General features: G+C 45.2%; 2 protein-coding genes across 8 annotated transcripts in view; one reads left to right on the forward strand and one right to left on the reverse strand.

Annotated features, from left to right (window-relative positions):
• The window catches only part of LOC119446239 (cyclin-dependent kinase 11B), a 57,707-nt gene extending 49,755 nt beyond the window's left edge, over window positions 1-7,952 (reverse strand). For 4 of the 7 annotated variants that reach the window (XM_037710618.2, XM_037710619.2, XM_037710617.2 and 1 more), the window contains exons 1-4: window positions 7,613-7,951; window positions 5,820-5,947; window positions 3,603-3,862; window positions 1,196-1,353 (exon numbers count right to left, since the gene is read on the reverse strand). In XM_037710618.2, coding sequence (XP_037566546.1) covers window positions 1,196-1,353; window positions 3,603-3,862; window positions 5,820-5,947; window positions 7,613-7,737 — 671 coding nt within the window. In that variant the 5' untranslated portion in view covers window positions 7,738-7,951. Of the gene's footprint in view, window positions 1-1,195; window positions 1,354-3,602; window positions 3,863-5,819; window positions 5,948-7,612 lie in introns of all 7 variants that reach the window. The other 3 variants (XM_037710615.2, XM_037710613.2, XM_037710620.2) reach the window with 2 other exon arrangements.
• Window positions 7,953-8,292: 340 nt separating this feature from the next.
• On the forward strand, window positions 8,293-22,371 carry LOC119446242 (F-actin-capping protein subunit beta). Its single transcript, XM_037710622.2, has 7 exons — window positions 8,293-8,441; window positions 9,117-9,209; window positions 12,009-12,130; window positions 13,778-14,033; window positions 15,782-15,898; window positions 19,953-20,018; window positions 20,628-22,371. The coding sequence occupies exons 1-7, from the start codon at window positions 8,436-8,438 to the stop codon at window positions 20,799-20,801; spliced, it is 834 nt and encodes a 277-aa protein (XP_037566550.1). The 5' UTR covers window positions 8,293-8,435; the 3' UTR covers window positions 20,802-22,371.
• The last annotated feature ends 21 nt before the right edge of the window (window positions 22,372-22,392 follow it).

Here is a 22,392-nt window from a genome sequence, read left to right on the forward strand (position 1 = left end):
GAAAATAAGATAACAAAAATTATGATATACAAAATGTATTGCCGTTTAATAAGCACCATCTCCGAAAATATAAAAATTTTTAAGTGAACAGGTATTCCGTTACAATAATTTAACTGCAAGCACTGCTGTTGGACGCGCCGGGCTGCAACCACCGATGTTCCGGGCTGGTTTGTGTTGTCGTCACTCTTATGGCATATTCGAGTGGTCGTTTCAGAGCGCTCTGGCCGTGCTACAAAAGTGGTAAAAAACAACTTTAAAGCTGTATTACGACAATAACTGGGTATGGAAGTGATGATCCTGCTTCGTTATAATCAGAGGAACCCTTTCATGCAAACGGTAACGCTTAATAACTGTTTTACATGACCTTTGTAGCGCTACCAGAGCGCTCTAACACGACCACCCGAATATGCCATAAGAGTCAAAGTCCGACGAAAAAGCAGCATCCTCAGACTCACTGCTGCTCGATCCATTAATAAAATCAGCCGCAGACGCAGTGGAATCATGAGATCTGCGATCTTTAGAAGCGTGTGCACCGCTCTCAGAGGCGGCCATTTTTGCTTTTTACTTTGACAATTGCAAAACTTCGGAGCGCGTTCATTAATTATCACCTTATCACCTCACGGGAAAAAAGCAAACTGCTTAGAAAACTAAAATATAGTTCTCCTCCTTCACGTCCAATAGCGCAGTGTGTCCGTGAGCGGCATGGAAGGTCTAGAAAGCTGCATTTCAAACCATAGATAGCGAGCTAACGATGCCCAATGGGCAAGGCACGGAAAGAATTAATAGTGTGGCCATTCTTATTAGTTAGAAAACTGTTTCTGGACGCCTTTACATAGGGGGAAAGAACCCCAGGCAATCCTCCAAGCTGTATTTCGAGCCAGTTTGGTCCCCTTCACCCAAAGGCCACAAGGTCTGAGAACCTCAGTCACAGTAACTCCCTGCAAGATGAACCCTTTTTCATGAAGTTCCACAGTAATGTGAACAATTCGCAAACTGCCGTTAAACTGCCAATCAATTTAACATTTACAACCATTTCAGGTGAAGTTATAAGACAACAAACTTACTTCATAAGTCTTCTTCAAGTCCGTCACGAACTAAAGTTTCGTGTAGCACCAAAAAAGATTGGTGTGTGAAAAGCTAAAACGTAAAAAAAAACAAAAAAAAAAACCTAAACATGGAGGCCCATGCAACTTACTGTTCTCGTTCCTCTCTCTCCCGCTGCTCTCTTTCCCGTTGTTCCCGTGCCTCTTTCGCTTCTCGGATCTTCTCCCGTGCGTCCCGCAGCTCGCTGCGGGCCGCCTCTTTTGGTTCCCTCTGCATACTCCGGCTAACATCTCTTGAAGGGGCCCTCACCTGAAACCAGCAATACAGTTGAACCCGGATATATCGAACCCACATATAACGAATTATTGGGTATAACGAACAGCAGTAAAATCCCCTTGAAAAGTTTTGTATGAAATTTTTATTTTATGTATCGAACTATATATATATATATATATATATATACCAAACTTTTTTGTGATCCCCTTCAGATTCGATATATCCGGGTTAGACTGTAGCAACAGCATCAGCACACGAGAAAGGTGAAATAACTGGAACAGAAATTGATTAAGCACGTCTGGCAACCACTGCACACAGTAAATCAGGAACTTGCACCCTAAAAAGGTCAGGCAAATGCTGTAGCAGAGCAAAACCGTAAGAATTCAGAGCACAGGTGGCATTAAGTTCAGCCATTGTAACAGGTGTTCCAGCAAAGCATCTACCCTAAGTACTTCTTAAGAATGACATGACAGTGATAAACAAAGGTTATTTCTTTGGCCAACGCAATGTTCACACAGGAAGAAATAAAAAATTATGAGAAACAGTAATTATTTAATTTCATTATTCATTAACTCGGTCGTATTCTTATTGTGGAATAAATGCCAGTCAGTGGTCAACTGATGTTCACCATTTAGTAGGTGTCCCAAGAGTCAAACGAGTTTCAATGAAAGATTTCACCGTTATCATAATCATTATGCTAACATAAAGTACGCTGCAGCTGCATTCAACGTATGTTGACTGTAGGGAAGAGGCCTCTAAAAGCACTCTACAATTACCCGTCAACATCATCCTATACCTGCAAAATTCTTCAATCTCATTTCACCACCTAAAGTTCAGACATATTGTCTCACATACATTGCTCTGTTGGTTAGATTTTTGACGACCATAGTTGCTGCTATCGTTGTGCTTGTGCTTCGAGTGTTGCTTGGTTTTCTGGATACAAGTTTGCCCAATAAAGAGCTGGATCTTTAAACTCTCACTCTTGGCAGCATTTGTCATCTTTTTATGATCCCTGCAACGTGACACTTTGCGTCCCAAAAATTTTCTCGTGAAGTCACTGGTGCTCCATAGTGGGCAAAGAAGGCCGTCTCCTATCTGCTCCTCCTACTTTTTCTGCCACAGTCTTTCTTATGAGATAAATCATCTTTACTGCAGTGCAGTGCCATGCTAACAAAGGCCGAGCCTGTGTTGTGCTGAACTGCCGGCACTGCAAGGTGTGGCAACAAAGTGAAAGCATTCGCATGCGCTGCCAGCATTGCGCGGAGTTCCAACGCTCCAGTAAAATATTCAAACGGGCTAGCTGACTCAGACCATGTCTAACAGATGCATGTCAGTAATTGTTTTTGCTGTCTCGTCTTTCACTGCGACATCTCGTTTGTGCTGTAAAATCAAGCGCTCAGTGGGCTTTATGTGTAATACCAGCACAAACCAGCCAATGGTTACACCAAGGCCATCAACAGAGCAGCGCACGTGTGGCTCGTTCGGCACAACAAGGTGACCGAGACATGCTTGCCGAGACAACATTGCCATTAAGTCGCAGTTTCACCTGAAAGGCGAAGCATCAATTGCGATAGCAAATTTGTAGAGAGCTATATGGAGTAATGATATAAGCTTCATCAGCTGTATAAACTTGGACATGCAGCAGCACCGGCAACACGCAGAACTGTTGTCGACGCCGTCGGCGTTTTGCCCGCGTTCGCTCAAAATGTGTGCGGCGTTGGTGACTGTTGCCGGAGCCTCTGATATAAATAGGCACTTGGTGCCGCAGCTAAACGTCGCCTCCCTTCCTTCCCCCCCCCCTCCCCCACGGCCTCTCGCGCGTCGGAAGAAGGCGCGTTTGCTCTACATATATGGTGATTGTAAAGGAGGAAAGAGACGCCTACAAACGCGCGTTTGTTCTCCGCCGTGCGTTCACTCCCCGTGAAAGCGCGCGCCCCTCGCGCCCTTTCACTAGCACATACAGCGTTCGGCGCGCGGCGACGATTTCAATATCCATTGACGTCATACGGAACCTCACGGCGACGGCGACGCCGACGGCAGAAATCTGCTTTTGAGTGTCCATATAATTGCTATCGCAATAAACTTGCCAGTCTTCAGTGCTCTTTTGCAGAGAAGAAGAAGAAGAAGAAGAAAAGGGGGACATCCCCCACATTTTCTCCAGCACACCCAGGCTGGCCTAGAACTTAAGATTCCTTCCTTCCAGGACTTCGCCGAAAATCTGAAGAAGCCTGATCTAAACTAGTTCGTCGTTTTTTCACCGTCTGCAACCAAAGTGCTTTTACCTGCTCTTTGCTGCTGCTACTGCCGCTGCTGCTGCTGGCCTCATTCCGTCCAGAACGTGACGGCGGTTCCACCGGCCGAGCCACCTTTTCCTCTGTTCGGTGGGTTTGCCGGTGCCGACTCTCGTGCTCGCGTGTGTCGCGATTACGGGTGCTGCTGCTCCTGTGACTGCTGCTGTCGGCAGCAGCACGCCGGCTGTCCCGGTGTCCACCGCTCCGATCTCGGCTGCTCGGCTGGCGATCCTTGCCACGACTGTGAGAAGCTGCAAAACCGTTGGCAAGAAAAGCTCAATGATGACAAAAGCAGTAGTGAAACGAAGCGCTAAAGCCTTTCAATTTAGCACAGGACAAATATTAATACACAAATACTAATGGAACAAGAAAGTAACTAGTATCATATAAAGCCAAGAGGTCTGAAGCCAATGAAAACCCCAATGAAAACCAACACCTTCTTTCATAATAATAATATCAATTAATAATAAAGGCCTTTACAAGAGGAACTTGAGACCCTATATAGAGTTAAACACTACAGGCACACATTAACACTAGTTGAAGGGACGTATCCTTCAAATATTTCTCAAATGTTACTCTGTGCCAAGAGAAGACTTAGGCACAAAAAAAGCCGCAGCTGAAGACATGTCTCTTCCTCAGAGTTACCCTCCCACAGACTGATGTACACACAAGTCATTTTTGGCCTCAGATATAGTGTAGCGCAGCAATCCATGCTGTCCTGATTGCTTCTTGCTATGCCATCCTAGAGGAGCCAGATGGCAGCAAAAAGGGGGCGCCACATGCCTGCAAACAGCATTGACAGAGCACTGAAATGAGGTTGTGTCCGAAAGTACCACTGCAAGAAGCTCCAGCAAAGGCATCCTTACTGCTCTCTCATGTTCAAATGCGATTTAGTATACTTTTATCTGTCATTAACTATTCATGACAAACAATTGCCAGGATGATGTACACCAGCACAAACACGTTCAACAGTTATAGAGTGGTGGCGCCACTTCTCTTGCACAGTCACGCCATTGCCTCGTTCACAGTCGTTTTGCTGTCAGCAGCAGTGGTGCCCTCGCTACTTCACAACACCTATCAATTCAGCTCATGTCTAGCCTTGAGCACTTTTTTATTACAATGGATAATCACTTTTAGTGCATTCCAGCGTTTCTTTAACTGGCCTAAAGACTGTAAACATGACTTTTATAATTCCGACAGATGCGAAGGTGGAGCTGCAACTTTGAGCTGTTAATACAAAGAGTAGCACAACAATACTGCCAATATGCAATGTGTACGCCTAGTTTTCAAGTGGCAGAGTGGTTACATGAAATAATTCAGCCCCCAAGAAAGGAAACACATACGGTTAAAACTCGATCTAACGAAACCCAATTTTACAAAGTTCCAGATCTAATGAAGAAATTTCCATTGCTCTGCAGGTACCCATGGGGTTCAATGTTGCCATCAACCCGATTTAACGAAAGTTAACGAAACACGATTTATTGAAGTTATTCCTGAAATAAATGAGTAAAAAAAGCTGCACTTTTTGTTTTCTAATTCTGACACAGACGATTTTTTTCTCGAGCCTGTGCTCTAACGCTATCGCGTTAAAACATCTGGGGCCCTAGTCACAGCCCTAGCTTTATTTTGACGAGGCTGTATGTCGGCCCATGCACAGAACAATGGACTCAGCAGTCGGTAGTGCTCTTATGTGCCAGATTTCACACCGTGAAGGCATGGGTTAGTGGCAAATACAATGCTGTGGTAGCTTTTGGGTGTCGCTACGTTACAATTTTAGAATTCGATGGACTGAGAAATCTCTTTCTCGACTTTAAGAACTACCCGATTTAACGAAATAATTCGAGCGTGGTCATCACTTCGTTAAATAGAGTTTCAACTGTAATTTGTATTCGATCAATGACTCCAGCAGAAAGCTTGCACATTGAACAAAGCATCCCAACGTGCCTTTCTATTTCAAATAAAAAATTACAAGATCAGGCTTCCCTCTCATACTGGCTGCCTGTGTCCAGACGCCTTTGCATTACACTAATACGCTTGTCTGGCACGACCATGTGTAACACTGGGTATGTCCCGTCAATAGTGAAGTTTCTAAGGACCCAGCTCCCATCATCTGAAATTGACATGGTCTGTGCTGTTGCAGGCAGCGTTACAGGAAAATAACTCCATGGAAGCAAGCACAATTGCTTGAAGCAAACACATGTTTCTTACATTCGTGCTTTCTCGAATGCCTGTCACGTTTGCGATCTCGCCGGTCCCGCTTCGGAATCACGATTGTTGCCTGGGGGGGCTGTATATTCAGCATGTCCTCGCCTCCATCTTCAGTGTCATAACTGTCACTGCATGCAGGCCGAGAAAAACGTGAACTGTAGAAAACTGTTAAAGCAGGGTATGCAGTATCTGGCAATACTCTAATTAAATTTAGTACTTTTCAGGAAACTTGGTTATAAATAGAATCAAAATAAGAAAGCCAGGGGTGTAGTGTAAGTCAGTAGCACACCCAGGATCTCTGCCAGGGGGGGGTTGACAGTTTGCCAATACCATCTAAACAGCACTAATTTCGATTTCTTCACGGGAAATTGTCAAAAAAATGCACTTTTTGCGAGGGTGCAGACGATTGCGCGTCTTACATCTTAGTTGCAGTACTCAAATGCGTAAGGAAAGAAAAGGGGTTAAACAAAAGGGGGGGTTAAGTCGGCCTCAAGGGGAAGTTACAAACCCCGAATCCCCCCCGTCGGTGCGCCACTGGTGTAAGTGTCCACCTAGTGGACTGTCCATTTCGGCTACTGCTGCAGTGCTGATTTGCTGGGCTGGGGTACGAGCGAAAACGAGGCAGGTGGCCCCAGCCAGTCTTCACTCTTACAGCTGTAGCTAATAAGTGGCAGCCGAAATGGTCAGCCCACTATGTAGACACTTCATGAATGCCCCCCTCCCCAAGCAAGAAGGAATAGTAGATGCTGCAGACTCATCACTGCATGAACTAAGAAATGTACTGCTTAAAAATTTTCAGACGCTCTATGCTAATTAGGAAACATAGAATCTGTATATTTTCCTTGCAAGCCCGGCCCGAGTTCTAGTCAGCACATACAATGACCCATGCACCTGTCCTAAAACATTTAGTTATTATCTTAAGTTTCTCACCGATATTACTTTAGTACCATTTTGGCTAATGCTAATTGCCTCATTTTTTTTTCAGGCTTTACTATGGGCACAAACATTATATGCAAAATGTGAGATCTAACGTAATACATTTTGGTGGTCACAAGAGGCTAAGCGGAACGCAGCCGTAGACACTAATTTTTGCAAATGCATGGATGACAGCGGGAATAAGAAAACATATCGGCTGTGAACCCACGTTTATCTGAAGCTTTCGAAAGTCGTACTTTGAACCCCTCACTGGTTAATACAACCAACAAGTTTCAATTCGCTTCACTCCCTTGTCGTCTTATTTAGAAACAAATCTGAGGAGCCAACATGAGAGAAATTCTACAATGATGTCGTAGTTCGTGCAGTTTAGCGACACGTAAGGAAACGTATTTTCGCGTCCTTGTTGGCTTTATGCTATCGCCAAATGATCCATCAGTGCACTGGTCTTGAGACAAATGTTAAAAAAACAGCATAGTTTTGAGTAACGTTGGCACACAGCGTCATCAAAACAAAAATAAAACAGGTTCAAGCAACATGCATCGTAGCTACAGAACTTGGTCACCAGTTACACACACACACACACACACACACACACACACACACACACACACACACACACACACACACACACACACACACACACACACACACACACACACACACACACACACAAGATTGCTTAATCGCGCGGGAAAGCAAAGCTGGAGCATAGTTCAAGTTTCAGCAGGCAAACGATGCACTGTCAAAACACAATGTCGTAGCCATAACATATTCACGACCACGACTAGGAAGTGTTGACAAGTCGAGCCATTTGCGGTTAGAATTCCTTTACTGGAGCCGCATACGCAGCCGCTCACCTATCATCCGCTTGTTCGGCGTAGTCCTTCGTGGGCGATGCGACACTGCTCGAAACCATGTTGTAGCGCGTTTCTTCACGATCAATCTCACCGTCTTCTTCTGAATCGTTTGAACTCCGGCTCATCGCAGCGGCAGTAGGCGCACTACTGGCAAATTTGGGATTCTCCCTAGACGCAGAGCATTAGCTTCTTATGGCTAAACTACGCGAGTTTTGCACAGCGGTTCAACGAAATATTTCGACTAATGGGAACTAAGGGTAAAAATTGCAATAAGTTGTTAACAACGCAGTAATCATGCTTACGGCACAGACGCCATAGCGTGCGAACGATAAATTTCGTAAATTTCACCACTGTGGCCAGCATGCCCGAAACCGATTCGGCCGTTTGCGTCGCGCTGTCTGAAAACATTTTTTTGGGCATCTTTCCCAATCAACAATACGAAATTTCAGGAGGAAGATGACGCCTCTGTATCTCCAAATTTTATTTAACAGCGATTTGTTTTGTGTAGTTGTTTGTATACGCCGATTATTTGCAGTACGTGAGCGAAATATACGCTTAAAATATCACAGGAAAGCTTTCAACTACAATTGAACGTTATAGAAACTCTCAGCTAGATTTTAATTCCACAGAGATCTCGGTGAAAATTCAGAATGAGCTGCAAATATCCCTCGATCATCGTTCCGCTTTTTGACTTCACGTAGTATGTAAGACTTGGCATCTGGGCCGATCCGAGCAAGCAATAATCCGAGTGTGTTACGGCGTTACCACTTCCGTTTGCTTTCAGAGGGCGTTGGCAAATTATTTTCTGCTCGCAAAGATCACAATGACGGTAAGTTTGCTCCACTTCCCCTTTTGTTCCGCGTACGAGGAATTGTCCGGCTTGTCCGCAACCGAGGAGGTTACTTTGCGCCCCTATTCATTGCTCGTGTGAGCCGATTAAATTTGGAGGAGATGGCAGGATTAAGCCTAAGTCAGTATCGCCGGCACACTTATAAGTGGTGTTTAATGCAGCACCGAGCCTTGACGTCCAAATTTCTCCTTCTCGACGAGGATTACGCATTACGAGGTAGAAGTTTAATGCTCTGGGAAACCGAGATCGCGTGCATGTAAAGTGTAGGTTAGCTTGCGAGGTGCTTTTTGACTCGACTGCTCCAGTCGACGAACGGTATCAGATCGTGCGAGAAGTTGTGTTGGTATTTGCGCTTGACGACCTTAGAAACCGTCGTTGTTGTGCGCGGAATGGTGATTATACCCGAGAAAGGTGCACTCTCGTTACTCGGGATAAAGTGCTACACTTGTGGAGTGCCGTGTAAGCCCGGAGGTTAGAGCATAGATTTCACCACAGTCTCATTTGCAATGTAAACACACCATTCTTTTCGCACCGCTCACTCACGTCTAGCTCCGCTGCTTCCGCGGCGCCGTTGCGAGTCGACAGTCTTGCGTGTTTTAAATGTTTTTGTGTTTACACTTGCGTAGGAGCTTCCTGTGTTGTTTGTCGTTGCAGACGGCAGATCAACAGCTCGACTCCGCCCTCGACCTCATGAGGAGGTTGCCGCCTCAGAAAATAGAGAAAAACCTGAGCGACTTAATAGACCTGGTAAGTCACGGATTTGATACATTGTCGCTCGTTTCAAACCGTTTTTCGTAGCGTCAAACGTCTCTCTGTGCGACGGGCAACGACATGTTCGACCCTAGCTGTCGCCAAAGCACTGTGTTAATTTTACCTTTTCAGTTCAATTGTTTCTTTTTTCTTTTTTTCACTGTCTTGCGTGAACATTCGTTTGTCTCAAAGAACTATTTGTAATATTGGTTCTGAACTTCTGCAGTGGATTGTTGTTGCTGGTGAAACCAAAAAATAAATAAATATTAGAAATGTAATCAATGCTGTATAACGGAGCCATTGTCATTAAGTCATCTATCGTTTCTAAGTCCTCTGTGTCTGTGTGATAGAAAGAGAGGGACAGAGTAACAAGCCAAGTATTCCAGTTTACAAAACATGCCCATTGACAAGTTTCTTATGCATTGCAATCATCTTATGGGAAGCATACTTGTAACGTGTTTTACAACACTAGATAAAACGCCTTGCCATTGGATGGCAGTTGGGTACGCATGCTCGCTTAAAAAGAAAATATTTAGTACTATTTGCAAGACTGTAGCGATTTATTCTCGACTTGACTTTTAGTCTATCACAAAGCCAATTTAGGGCGCAGTAAAAAAAACACACACACACAACACTGCATGACACACGGTGACAGTAGTGTAATAGGGTTGATAGAAAATTATTGTGCTATCAAGTGGTACTTATCTGTTGGGCATGATTATCTCTGTCAGCCGCACTTATTTGCCATGCATATGGATTACTGCACATACCTTGCAATGCCTGTATTTCTGATAGCTCGCCATTTGCGGAAGTCTTCCTCTGGCACAGTGAAGCCGCAGACTAGTTGAGCATGAGACATGTACAGTGCTGAGCGAATAGAACGCAATACCCACCGGAGTGGCTCAGTCAGCTAAGGCGTGCTGCTGAGCACGAGGTCTGGGGATTGAATCCTGCTGCATTTTGATGGAGGCGAAATATAAAAACGCCCGTGTGCTTGTGTTGTAGTGCACGTTAAATAACCCCAGGTGGTCAAAAGTAATTCGGAGCCCTCCACTACGGCGTGCCTCATAATCAGAAATGGTTTTGGTGCGTAAAACCCCAGACAGAATAAAACGCAATACTCGGATGGCGTGGCGGCCGGCTCTTTTTGCGCCTCTGAAGAATGCTGGGTGATTGCTGAGGGGGCCGATTGCACTCACAATGCATCACAAAGGCTCTCGCTTTCATTTGGTACCAAAGCACATCAGATCGGTGGAGCAAAAAAGGTCCGGCAGCCACGCGCTCAGAGTATCACATTTCAATCGCTGAACACTGGACTTCAGAACCGTGAAGGACAGAGACAGGGCTGAATCCAGCTTTTATTTCTTTTGAAAGCCATTTTCAGTAGAATGGAAAATATAATGGGTACTAAAAAGACAACACTAGAAATAGTGTTAGCAGTATATGAAGGTTGGCTAGTCGGTGAGTGATTACTCCCTTTTCACGCTGCTTTTGTTCATTGGCATTAGCAACAGCTTTGATTGCTACTGAGCCTACGGGAGTGGACAATGAGGGAAATACCATAATTACCTATTTAAGACCAAATTTAGCCTGCCATGGCACACACGTTGATGTGAATGCACCTGGATGAAACTTTTCTCTGCAAACTTTTGAGCTCAAAACTGTAAGCTGCCGGCCACAGATGAGGACAAGCCCTACACGAGTAAATGCGATAATGAAGTAGAAGAGATCATGTATATTGACAAGTGTGTTGGGCCTCAGTATTAGTGCTTTTCGAGGAAAAAATTAAGTTAACTGACCAAGCAACACCATTATTTGATATTTCGTAATCCATACAGGTTCCTTGTTTACAACGCCTAGTCGGTTACCCTAATTGTTTTTACCCCTTTTCAAACATGCTACCTGACCCTCCGGTAAAGAGTAGGAGCATCTGATAAACCGTCAAGCCTCGGAGAGCTCTTACATGAGGGATGGCTTTGATTGCTATTGTTTTTAGGCAGCTCTTTATTATTATTGTACTAGCAAATGCAGCATATGTCTCTGCTAGAAATACTTGCATGGAAGTCGGTGCTGTCCCTTGCCATCGTTTTTCGTCTCGCTATGTCTTTTGTTTCTATGTACCAAACCACACTGCAGGCATCACCGGCAGTTAAAAAAATAAAAAGTGCATGATGAATTCGTTTATTTCTGTGCTTGTGGTGGTGCATTTCTTACTCTCTCTTGAATGGCTGCTCACATAATTCAAATTTGCTTGTGACATCAATTCATGATGCTAAGAACACGAGCATATGTTTGATCTTAGAAATGACTAACCAGAACGAAAAAAAAGAAGAGCAAATTTGTATTTGCGCCTAATGTTTCACTTTTGTGAGAAGGAATTTCATCATTTAAGGTTCTGTGAATATTTTATTTCTCCATGCTATAAGCTATACGTCTGGACATTTGTGAAGAGCTTTATTGGTATTTAATGTTTGCTTGAACCCGCTGTGGTGGCATGACTTTGGCATTGTGTTGCCAAGCCCATGGGTGCGGGGTAAAATCCCTGGCGGCCGCATTTCGATCGAGACGAAATGCAAAAACGCCCATGTACCGTGCGTTAGGTGCATGTTAAACCCCAGGTGGTCAAAATTAATCCGGAGCCCCCTAATATGGTGTGCCTCGTAATCATGTTGTGGTTTTGGCTTGGGACCCCCAGAGATGAATTTTAATATTTGCGTGTTTGAATGCACCACTTATTTTAGTTTTTTTTTTTTTTTTTTAACTTGCTACTGGTAACAATATCATTCTCATAATCAGGTGCCTGGACTTTGTGAAGAGCTCCTGTCTTCTGTTGACCAGCCGCTGAAAATAGCCACTGACAAAAAGTGTGGCAAAGACTATCTGCTCTGCGACTACAACAGGGATGGGGACTCTTACAGGTAATTGGTGATTTGTGTTGTTCACTTACTTATTATAAGCATGTACAGTCGTGGGCAAATGACATGCAACCCGCCGGGGTGGCTCAGTCAGCTAAGGCGTTGCGCTGCTGAGCACGAGGTCGCGGGATCGAATCCCGGCCGCGACGGCCGCATTTCGATGGAGGCGAAATGCAAAAACGCCCGTGTGCTTGCGTTGTAGTGCACGTTAAAGAACACCAGGTGGTCAAAAGTAATTCGGAGCCCTCCACTACGGCGTGCCCCATAATCAGAAATGGTTTTGGTGCGTAAAACCCCAGAAAGAAGAAATGAGATGCAAACAAGGAAGTACAATGCATCACAAAGGCAAATGAGATGCAAACAAGGAAGTACAATGCATCACAAAGGCTCTCACTTTCATTTGATACCAAAGCCCATCAGATCGGTGTCCCCAGCGCCCACCGGTGGAGCAAAAAAGGTTCGGCAGCCACGCGCTCTGAGTATCACATTTCAATCGCTGAACACTGTACTTCAGAACCGTGAAGGACAGAGACAGGGCTGTATCCAACTTTTATTTCTTTTGAAAGCCATTTTCAGTAGAATGGAAAATACAATGGATACTAAAAAGACAACACTAGAAATAACAGTATTAGCAGTATATGAAGGTTGCAGGTAATAACTTTCAGAGCATGGGCTTACACCACTGCTTCTCCGGTTGCCAAAGACCTTCTTCGGATGTCAAAGTGTAGAAACCAAAAGCGTGCTGATATTACACATATTGCCGAAAGCAGAAACGAAAGAGTGCATTGTATGTAGTCCTTATTTTATTGTATTTCAGTTGTCCACTATTGTTCATATACAGCAGTGTTTTATGCCCCAAAGGTGGTAGTGGGGCCTCTGGATTAACTTGCACCATGTGTTGTTGTTTTTTTAAACAGGCACCTAAATGTCAGTCCATAAGCGTTTTCCAATTCCATTTCTTCAATCAGAATGCAGCTGCCATGGCCAGGATTTGAACCCACAGTTTTATAATCAGCACCAGAATGCCATGCCTACCGAGCCACCATGACAGGTCAAACTCTTTAACACCAACTGCAATGAAATTTAACCATGGCAAAATTGTTTGCAGATCAGTAGTCTATGTTATTGAAGTAATCTTAACAAAGCTGCGAGGCTGGTAAATGTATCTTTTTTTTTTTGTATTACGGTAACAGCCTTTAAACACCTAAGCAGATGCCTGTTCCTGGTGGTTAGCGGATATGATGTAGGTTACAGCATGTCACCTCCAAGATTTCTCAGCATGCCGCAGCCGATGCCCAGTCTCGGAGGTTATGCTTTGTTGCATAACCTCCGAGTGTTGCATTGTGTCTGTGGGATAGCAACGAAATGGCCACACATTGCTCCTCATATTGGAAAATTTGACTTAACTGGGTTCGGGTCTTAACAGGAGTCTACTGTATAGAGATTAGTTTGAATATTGCTTCCTTGACCCCTTTGTCTCACCTGTTTTTTTTTTTTTTTTTGTTTTTTTTTTTGTCACTCCTGCCTACATTTCGGTCCTCGGTTCTATGTGTTGGTGGTCGGAATAGAGGATAGGGGGTATTCTCTAAAATTAATCCAATCAGGAGAGCTCAGTGTTAATGTGGAAAACGCTTCGCAAATCATTTGCAGATCCCCGTGGAGCAACAACTATGAGCCCCCGCTGGAGGACGGCGCGCTGCCTTCGGAGCGGCTGCGCAAGCTGGAAGTGGACGCCAACAATGCCTTTGACCAGTACCGAGAGATGTACTTCGAGGGCGGCGTCTCGTCCGTCTACCTCTGGGACCTGGATCACGGCTTTGCGGGTGTGGTGCTTATCAAAAAGGGTGGTGACGGCTCCAAGAAGATTATGGGCAGTTGGGACTCCATCCATGTCGTCGAAGTGCAGGTCAGCCACCATCCTTTGCTCTTCCAGACTCAGCCTACCGTCACTTCTGCACTTTCACCGCATGCTCCTGCCATTGTTGAACCTGCCAAGCTTTTGTTGTGTTTTGCTGCCCAGCATAAGGTTATGGGTAATTTGGGTGCCCATGGAGCAGGTCAACAAAGTGACGATGATGCATAGAAGAATAGCATCGACTCCCGAATTCCAATGTCATTTGTCTGTGCCCTGCAGACGAACATGAGCAGTAGTTCCTGGTTTAAAAGTTCAGTGTACCAATTAAGCTGCGAGAATTTACCTGTGATAAGTTTGAAGGTTTTATGGGGGAAGTATGCATTATCATTCTGGTAAGCGCATATCGATACAATGGGTCATGGACCAGGTGTCGCGTCACCTGTTGTTTTTGGTTGGTGGAATTCCCAGCAGTTGGGGGGGGGGGGGTGGCTGCAGGTCAACAGACTGCACAGGCGAGAAGTATCGGCAAACAGGCTATGTCAATGACCAACAGATGCCATTTGTTTATTGCTTATAAAGAAAAGGCCTTTTCTTTTATTTGGCAGTCACTTAATGGGGTCATGTCTCTTTGTGATATTTAGGATTACTTCGTTCATTTGCCCAATTAATCACTCATAATCTTAAGTTGTTAGTGCTGAAATCTATTGTTTTGTTGTCCCTCCTGAGGCTGATGTCACTGTTTTCTTACCACTTGAATCGACTATCACTGCCTTGCTGTTGATAATTTTCTTTTTTCTTCTCATTATTGAACTATTTGTCGTCCCTCTTGAATGTATGCCGCCATGTTACTCCACAAATCTGTATCAGCAGCCTCACTTCAGACACTTGCATGTCATTCGGAAATTGAGCAATATATAACGTGGTTACACCTTCATTTGCTGAACGTTAGCTTCTTTGCAATCAAATTCTTCGATCGATAGGGGATTGATCAGTATTTGACTGCGAACGAGAAGAGACTGGATGGGGTGCATAACAAATTAGTTTATATAGTCATCTGTGCTATTCCAACAAATGTGATGGCGACTGGCTCTGTTCTTTATGGAATTGTGCAGTGAAACAACATGTCGATCTAACTATCGCGTGGTTTATCATGTCTGCATGGTTGATTTCTCACCAGGTAGTGAGGGCTGATCTCTGAGACAGTGTAAAGCAAACTGGGGCCAATCCCTGAAATGGTGTAATCGAAACTGGAGCAGTAATCACATTACTGGGCACAGTAATCCATGGTCACGTTGGTCATGTGGTGGAGTCGCTGTGTACTATGCAACTCTCTTGCCGGATGAGTCTTGCGCTTGTCCTTGCTTCATCTTTTAGAAGATTGTGATCTTTATAAAATGCCGCTGAACAAAATTGCTACAGATTTTAAAGAACATAATGCTGTCTTTGACAATCATCGATGGTTTCTACTGAAATTTTTTGTAAAAGAATGTCCCAGCACTGTGGCACTGCTTAATGGCTATCATCAGTGCCACAATTTGAGCATGAGAGAAATTGAGAAAAGCTTCATTCAGCCTTAAAAGTTGTCATTTTTTCTGCCAAGTGACCATTCTTCATTGGGTGGGGAGGTCGAACACTGACCGAGAAAGTATAAAACTGTGATATGCTAGTCTAGTTTGATTTAGCTTTCATTTAACTAAGGTATTGTGTTTAATTTATATTAGCTTGTGACTAAAATGTTGCATGCACCTTTTTTTTTTTTTTTTTCAAAATAAGTGCCAACATCTGCAACCCTCTTTCAGGAAAAGTCAAGTGGCCGAAATGCACACTACAAGCTGACGTCAACGGCCATGCTTTGGCTGCAGACGAAGAAACCTGGTTCGGGAACCATGAACCTTGGGGGCAGTCTCACAAGACAGGTACGGTTCTGGGAACAGCAGGCTGCTGATGTGAAGGGGTACTCAGTACATAGTATGAACACCATCAGTATGAACATTTGCCTGGATTCCTCTATGCCAATGTGAATGTCAGTGCCACTACTGTTAAATCCCTGCATAACGATAAGCTCTTGGGCGAAGAGTAGCTCTGGAGTATTGGGGAGTTTTTAGAAATAGGGGAGGACCCAAAGTTAGGGGACACTCAGCTGTGTGTGCAAAAGAACACAAAAGGTGTTCAATCCAAAAGGAGCACAAAATAGTGCAAATGGAGAGTGGGGCTTTGCATATGCAGAGCTGCTTGGGAATGCTATTTCTTAAATTCCCTATTAATGTTTTTTTTTTCCCCTCTCTTTTGGAGCTGGCGGTGTACAGGTGTGCTCCATGAAAACTCAAAGAGAAAATGCACCTGTCACGAAGTGTTGTGGCAGTAACTTTTTTCTTTTTTGCATTTTAAGCTCTATGGAGAACTGATAGGGAACTAAAAAAAAATTGTGCCAGGAATTTTGTTGAACACTGATTCATTATGCAGGGTTTCGACCATACTCAGCTGTAGCAACTTGAAATGGCACAACTGAAATGGCACATCTCGTTTCTAATCTCTCAAAGGGTCACCGCTAGCTGCTCGCTCGTCTGTTGCTCACAAGGGTGCGAATACATCTGTTCACAGGCAGGCAGTGGTATATACAATCGATGCCGCCATGCCTGCGTTTCTTTTATCGAGACTTGGCTCGCAAAAACTGATTGCCCCTCGTTGGCGATGGTACAAAGGGTTACTGCAAGTTTCAGACTTGTTTTTTTTTTTTTTTTTCATGGCGGATGCACAACCATCGAGTATTCTTGAGTGTACTAACATACACGGTTTGATTACGCTATGGGCGTGCACGCTGGTTGCTCTGCTGCAAGTCAGTGAGTCGAGTGACAACTCTTCTGATGTGAACTACTACCCAATTAAGTGCTGAATCAGAATATATCTATTTCAGTGTATCTAGTACTTTCTTTTCTTATTATGAGTATTTACTGAAGCCCATCTGTATTTATGAATAAACAATGCACGTTTGCCTAGAGAAAATATCTTATTTGTCCCTTTAAGCTTACTCTAACAAAAATTGCGGTAAATTTTTTTTTTAGATAGGTCAGTGTGAAGATTTAAATTCTGCAATAAAAAAGATTCGGCCCTAGGGTGTCGCATTTGGCGAAAGAACCTGACCCTCAAAGGGTCAAGAGACGGGAAGATAGCGGTGTGCATTAGAGAGCTAGCAGGGGTAGCTGATATCCTAGACAATATATAAGGGGTGAAAATGGAGCTGGGCAGGCCACATAATGTGTAGGGCAGATAACCTATGGGCTCTTAAGGCTGTTTCACATGCAGCCACTCGAGTGAAAAAATTTGTTGCTGCTGTACACGTCGCTGAGCGATTTTCGCTGCCATCTTTCACATGCATTGGACCCAGCTATTGATGTATTCAGGCTGCTGCTATTGTTACAGTAAAACGACATGGAAACTGGTAGTACGTTTAAATGTTGTTACAGTCGAATCTCAATAATTTGAACTCGAAGGGGCCCAAAATTTGTTGGAATTAAAAGAAGTTCGAATTAAAAGGAGGACTTATTTTTGACGTATTCGTGCACCATAGCACAACGTACGAACCGTGCGAGTGGTGAAATATTGTGGCGCGCAAGCACATAGCGACCGAGGGCCATGAAACTGCCCACGTTGGCCAACGCTCGTTTCTCGATAATACAGCAGAAAATGAAACTTCAGGGAGCGGGGGCACGGTGACGGGCGCGCGCGGAGACCGTAGAAGGTGAGGGAGGAGGGCGGCAGGGAAGCGCATTTGGCCTCGGCAACCCCGTCGCTTCGGTGGCTCCCCTCGCCCTCCCTCTGAACTCCCTCACCTTCGACTGTCTCCGTGCGCGCTCGCCGCCGTGCCGGCACCGCCGCTCCCACCAGCCCGGCGCCAGCTTAGCCCGCTCCCTGAAGTTTCGTTTTCTGCCGTTGAAGCGAGCGTTGGCCTGCGTGGGCAGTTTCGTTGGCCGGACTCTGGGCCTCCGCCGTTGCTTCCATCTGCGCCGCAGCCGCAGCGTTGGCTGATACGTTGGCATGCATGTTCCAGCACGACGCAGAAACGGTGACCTTGCCATTTGAGAGAGTGAAATTTCCGCCGCGGTTCTTTTTCTCTCTTTTTTTCTCCTCTCGCGGCGTTTAGGGGTCTCGCCTAACCTTTTTCTTTATGGCGGTGCTGGAGCAATGCCGGTCGTGCCGCCACGTGATTTGGCGCGCTGCTGAGAGCATTGTCGGTGCGCGATATGTTCGAATTAACCGTCGCAAATGTTTTCGCGTTCAAATTATCAGGCGTTTTCGCCCATTGGAATACACACAGCTTTGATGGGACCATAGCGTCAGTTTGGATAAACCGGAAGTTCGAATTAAGCGTGTTCGAATTAACGAGATTCGACTGTACTTATTTAGGGTAGAATAAGTAGTATGCTGTGTGGTCATTAATAGCATTCTACATTTACGATTGCTAAGTGCTCAACTGCGGATACGCCAGCATTACACGTCGTAAAATAAACGTCCGCAAGAAAGCTCAATTTAGACGATGCTTGGAGTCCGCCCGCCCAAAATCGCACCGATCGCTGCAACTCCGCGACGGCGCCACCAACATGGTAGACATAGTAGACATAGACTGATGATGGAATAAGTGATGAAATACAGCAATTTTTCATTATGAGCTGTCGCATTCGCTTGAAACTCTACCGAGGGCTGGCTGAATATCAACGTACCGTATTTACACGATTGTAGGTCGACCCATTTTTTCAAATTTGGCAATCCAATGTTGGGGGTCGACTTAGAATCGAAACCGAACCGTGTACCGCTAGTAACGGCAAGAGAAACGAGAAATCAGGGGTGCTACGGCGTGGTTACAACTTTGCACCTACTTTTTTATGGTTACGGTAGAAGCGTAGCGTAATAATTTACTGTATTGCATACATTTTGATTGCGCGCACCACGAGCGCACGGCTCCTGTGGGAGCATCGATCATGGAAGAGCCGCCGTTTAGGGGGTATTGGTAGCTGGCGGAAGAGCCGCCGTTAGGGGGGTATTGGTAGTTGGCGGAAGAGCCGTCGTTTGGGGGGTATTAGTAGTTGGCGGAAGAGCTTTTCTTTGAGATACGATTGTTTTCGACGGCCGCGCGCATCTGTCACTTCTGCTGTTGTGCTGAATCGTCGCGCCTGTCATGAGTGCCAAGAACTTTCAGCGCTCGTTCTCAGCAGCGTTCAAACGGGCTGCTATTCTCCATGTTGAGGAAACTAACTGCGCAGCGGGACGCAAGTCTGGAGTCGGTGAACGTGTGGTGCGGCAGTGGCGGCTTCAGCGCGAGAAAATTTGGCCTCTCTGGCTACTGTGTGTGGGTGGGTTCTCTCTGCGTGGGGGCTGTACCGCGCGATGTCGTGGTGCGGTCGTTCGCGAAGTGTGGACTCACTTTTGATGACGACGTGCTGTGGGACCGCAGCAGCTATGACGGCAGCAGTACCAGTGAGGTCAATCAACTCTAGTGACGATGAGTGGTCTTAGCAACCCCATCAATAAGTTTCCCTTGTGTGAAATGCACTCGCGTGGTTTTTCTCCCCCCCCCCCCCCCCATTTTTTTTTTTTTTTGGAGACATGCAATTTTGGGGGGGTCGACCTATATTCGAGTCGACTTACAATCGTGTACATACGGTAATTCGGTGGGTGATAGGGTGTCGGACGCATTCACTGTCCCCTTGTGCCATAAACAAAAATCAATGCTGCAATAATTGGAGTCACGATTGGTGTCACCATTGGCATCAAGCATGTGCATGCTTGCCAGTCAAGTTCGGTTTACCTAGTGACGACTAATTTTAGGATCAAAATAATGAGTCTTGGCCTATAGAAATGTGAGTGGCGGCTAGGGCTTTGGTTGGGATCTATAGTCGAATTAACAGAAGTGTACTGTATTGGCTGTCATAAACACATATCCCTTATCTGCCATCCACCTCGTGTCTTTTGCAGATGGAGCAAGATAGTCCTGTTAGCGAAGCAGTTCCTCATATTGCCAACATCGGAAAGATGGTTGAGGTAGGTTTCATCTCTCAGCCCTAGGTTTTCAAATTACGTTTTTCACTACCAAGTGCCTCGGGAAAAAAATCGAGCATTTGCCAGTGATAGCAGTGCAACTGTCTTAATTAATCCTCTTTTTTTCTCAATCTTGCTTTGTGATTTGAGAATCGCTATTGAACTTTGCCAGATGTTCATCCTTCTCTTGCTCTTCTTATCTATCAATGCTGCCGACATATTCTTTGCTGTCTTACCACGAGGTTCTATGAAAATTAAATTGATTATACTTTTATTGCAATGAGATGCCTGGTTGTAGCAATCGTTACACTTGACATCGCGCTGCTATTTTACTGCATGACAAACATCCAGATTTGGGGTTGCACCAGCTACCTCAGTGAGGCCTCATGGTTAGCACACTTGACCAGCATACATGGACATAAGATCGAAACCCAATGCTGCGTGGTATGCTCATCTTTTCAACCTGTAACTTATATCAGTTGCGTTTTCGAGCCAAAGAGAAGCCCACAACAGCTATTGTAACTTCTGGTAGCATTCTTGTAGATAAACGTGGGTAAGGACATAACTAGCAGCTTTAAACAATTGGAGGCCGGTGGTGTTTTGCCTTGGCAGGACATGGAGAACAAGATCAGGACGACGCTGAACGAGATCTACTTCGGCAAGACGAAGGACATCGTCAACGGGCTGCGCTCCTTGCAGCCGCTGCAGGACCGGAAGCAGCAGGACGCGCTCAGAAACGACCTCGCCCAGGCACTACGGAACCGTCAGGCCAAGCAGGACAGCTAATGACTGCAGGCAACACGCAGCGACATTTGCCGACAGACGCCGCTGTGGCTGTCAGAGAAGCACCGAAAAAGCGAGAGAGAAAAAAAGTCCAGCTGCCGCCGTCACCTCGTCAGTCGCTGGGCTGCTGCAGTCGACGAGGGGCGCGTGCGCGCGCACCTAGCAGCGGTTTCCCCGCACCCTGCGGTGTCGGCAGTCATCACGCAGACAATGTTTTTCACCTGCACCCATGAATTACATGCATCAGCAAATCGGGGGAGGAAAGCGTGAGCGAGAGAGACTGTGACGCTTCGGAGAGAGATGCCGTGCGAGGGGACGAAGTGTGGCGAGCGGATGGCGATGCACTGCCTTGTTCTTCTGCTCGGGCAGTATTCAAGGAGCTGTTGTTGTGAGACTCGGCCGAGCGAGCAAACCACACACACGCACACACAAACAAGGCTACGTGCAACTTTTTTTTTCTTTTGCCTCCAGCTTGCTGCAACCATGTCCCTTTCTTGCCCACGATGCAAAGCTAGCCCATGATGAGCCAGTTCTGGCCTGTCATGTAAAACTGCTTAAGAGAATGAGAAAAATTGGACCTTAGTGGAAAACAGTTCAATTGTGCAGCGGCACCTATATTTTTTATACAATGTTTCTTTATTTTGGAATCTAACGAAACTGTTGTCTTGCTTGTTTTACTGACACAGTTTTGCAGAAGGTCCAGTTTGTATGTTTTGCAAAGGGACCTGGCTCCTTTTTTGTTAACTTTTTGTTTTACTGGAGCAGAAAGTAGCCTTAGGTTGTAGTTGAAAGCCTGTCCTCTATTGTAGCCACCAGCTTCTCAATACTGGGGTACTTTTTAACCTGGGATCCTGTTTTTTACAATGGCCGTAACACACACACACACAATGATCGAAGTCTCGTTTGTTTTCTGTTGCGAGTATTACGACAGGCATAAAGGAAGCGACAATTAATTTCAAGTTGTTGAACACTGCAGCTGCGGAAGGGGATGCGAGTGCCACTACATGCAAACACTTTAGACTGCACTTCACCACAATACTTTGTTACTAGGTCTGGTTTATTGTAGTCAACTTCTCGCTTATTCCCTCGTCAGACCCATGCAGCCAGCGCAATCAATCCTACTGCTTCCTCTCCGCAGCCTTATGTTCACGACCTGATTGCGTATGTAATTTATTGTTAATTACCTATGTGGAACCTGCTACGCTATCTTATTTTTTCTACCATTTATAGTTATGATCCTTCGAGGCACTCGGCCGTATGAAATGCGCATGTTGTTGGAAGTTTGGTCACTAGGTGTAGCGCGAGCAGATGTGTTTGTGGGGCGGCCCCGATCCTCCTTCTTCTTTGACGCCACTTGCGATTCTCCCACGCATCATCGCTTTTGTGTTTTGTTAATGGACTACTTGTTGAGCCTAACACTTTTTTGGTGGCTGGTGTAAAAGTGGTCGTCTTCCTGTTCTTGCGCTGCTAAGCAAAATGAATAGGAGGTGTGTACATTAAAGAAGTGGAAAGGTGCATATTAAGAAGAAAAAAATCACAGATGTTACAATAAAAGGCTTATATTCATATAAAACTTGTTATCTTGTGTCCTTTT

Source organism: Dermacentor silvarum, chromosome 3, assembly GCF_013339745.2.
Source record: "Dermacentor silvarum isolate Dsil-2018 chromosome 3, BIME_Dsil_1.4, whole genome shotgun sequence".
NCBI lineage: Eukaryota > Metazoa > Arthropoda > Arachnida > Ixodida > Ixodidae > Dermacentor > Dermacentor silvarum.

What these genes read in the sequence shown, in the direction of transcription:
- LOC119446242 (XM_037710622.2), top strand. An exon ending in AGGGATGGGGACTCTTACAG is followed by an intron (nt 12,131 to 13,777) that starts GTAATTGGTGAT and finishes AATCATTTGCAG; the next exon opens with ATCCCCGTGGAGCAACAACT. An exon ending in TCCATGTCGTCGAAGTGCAG is followed by an intron (nt 14,034 to 15,781) that starts GTCAGCCACCAT and finishes ACCCTCTTTCAG; the next exon opens with GAAAAGTCAAGTGGCCGAAA.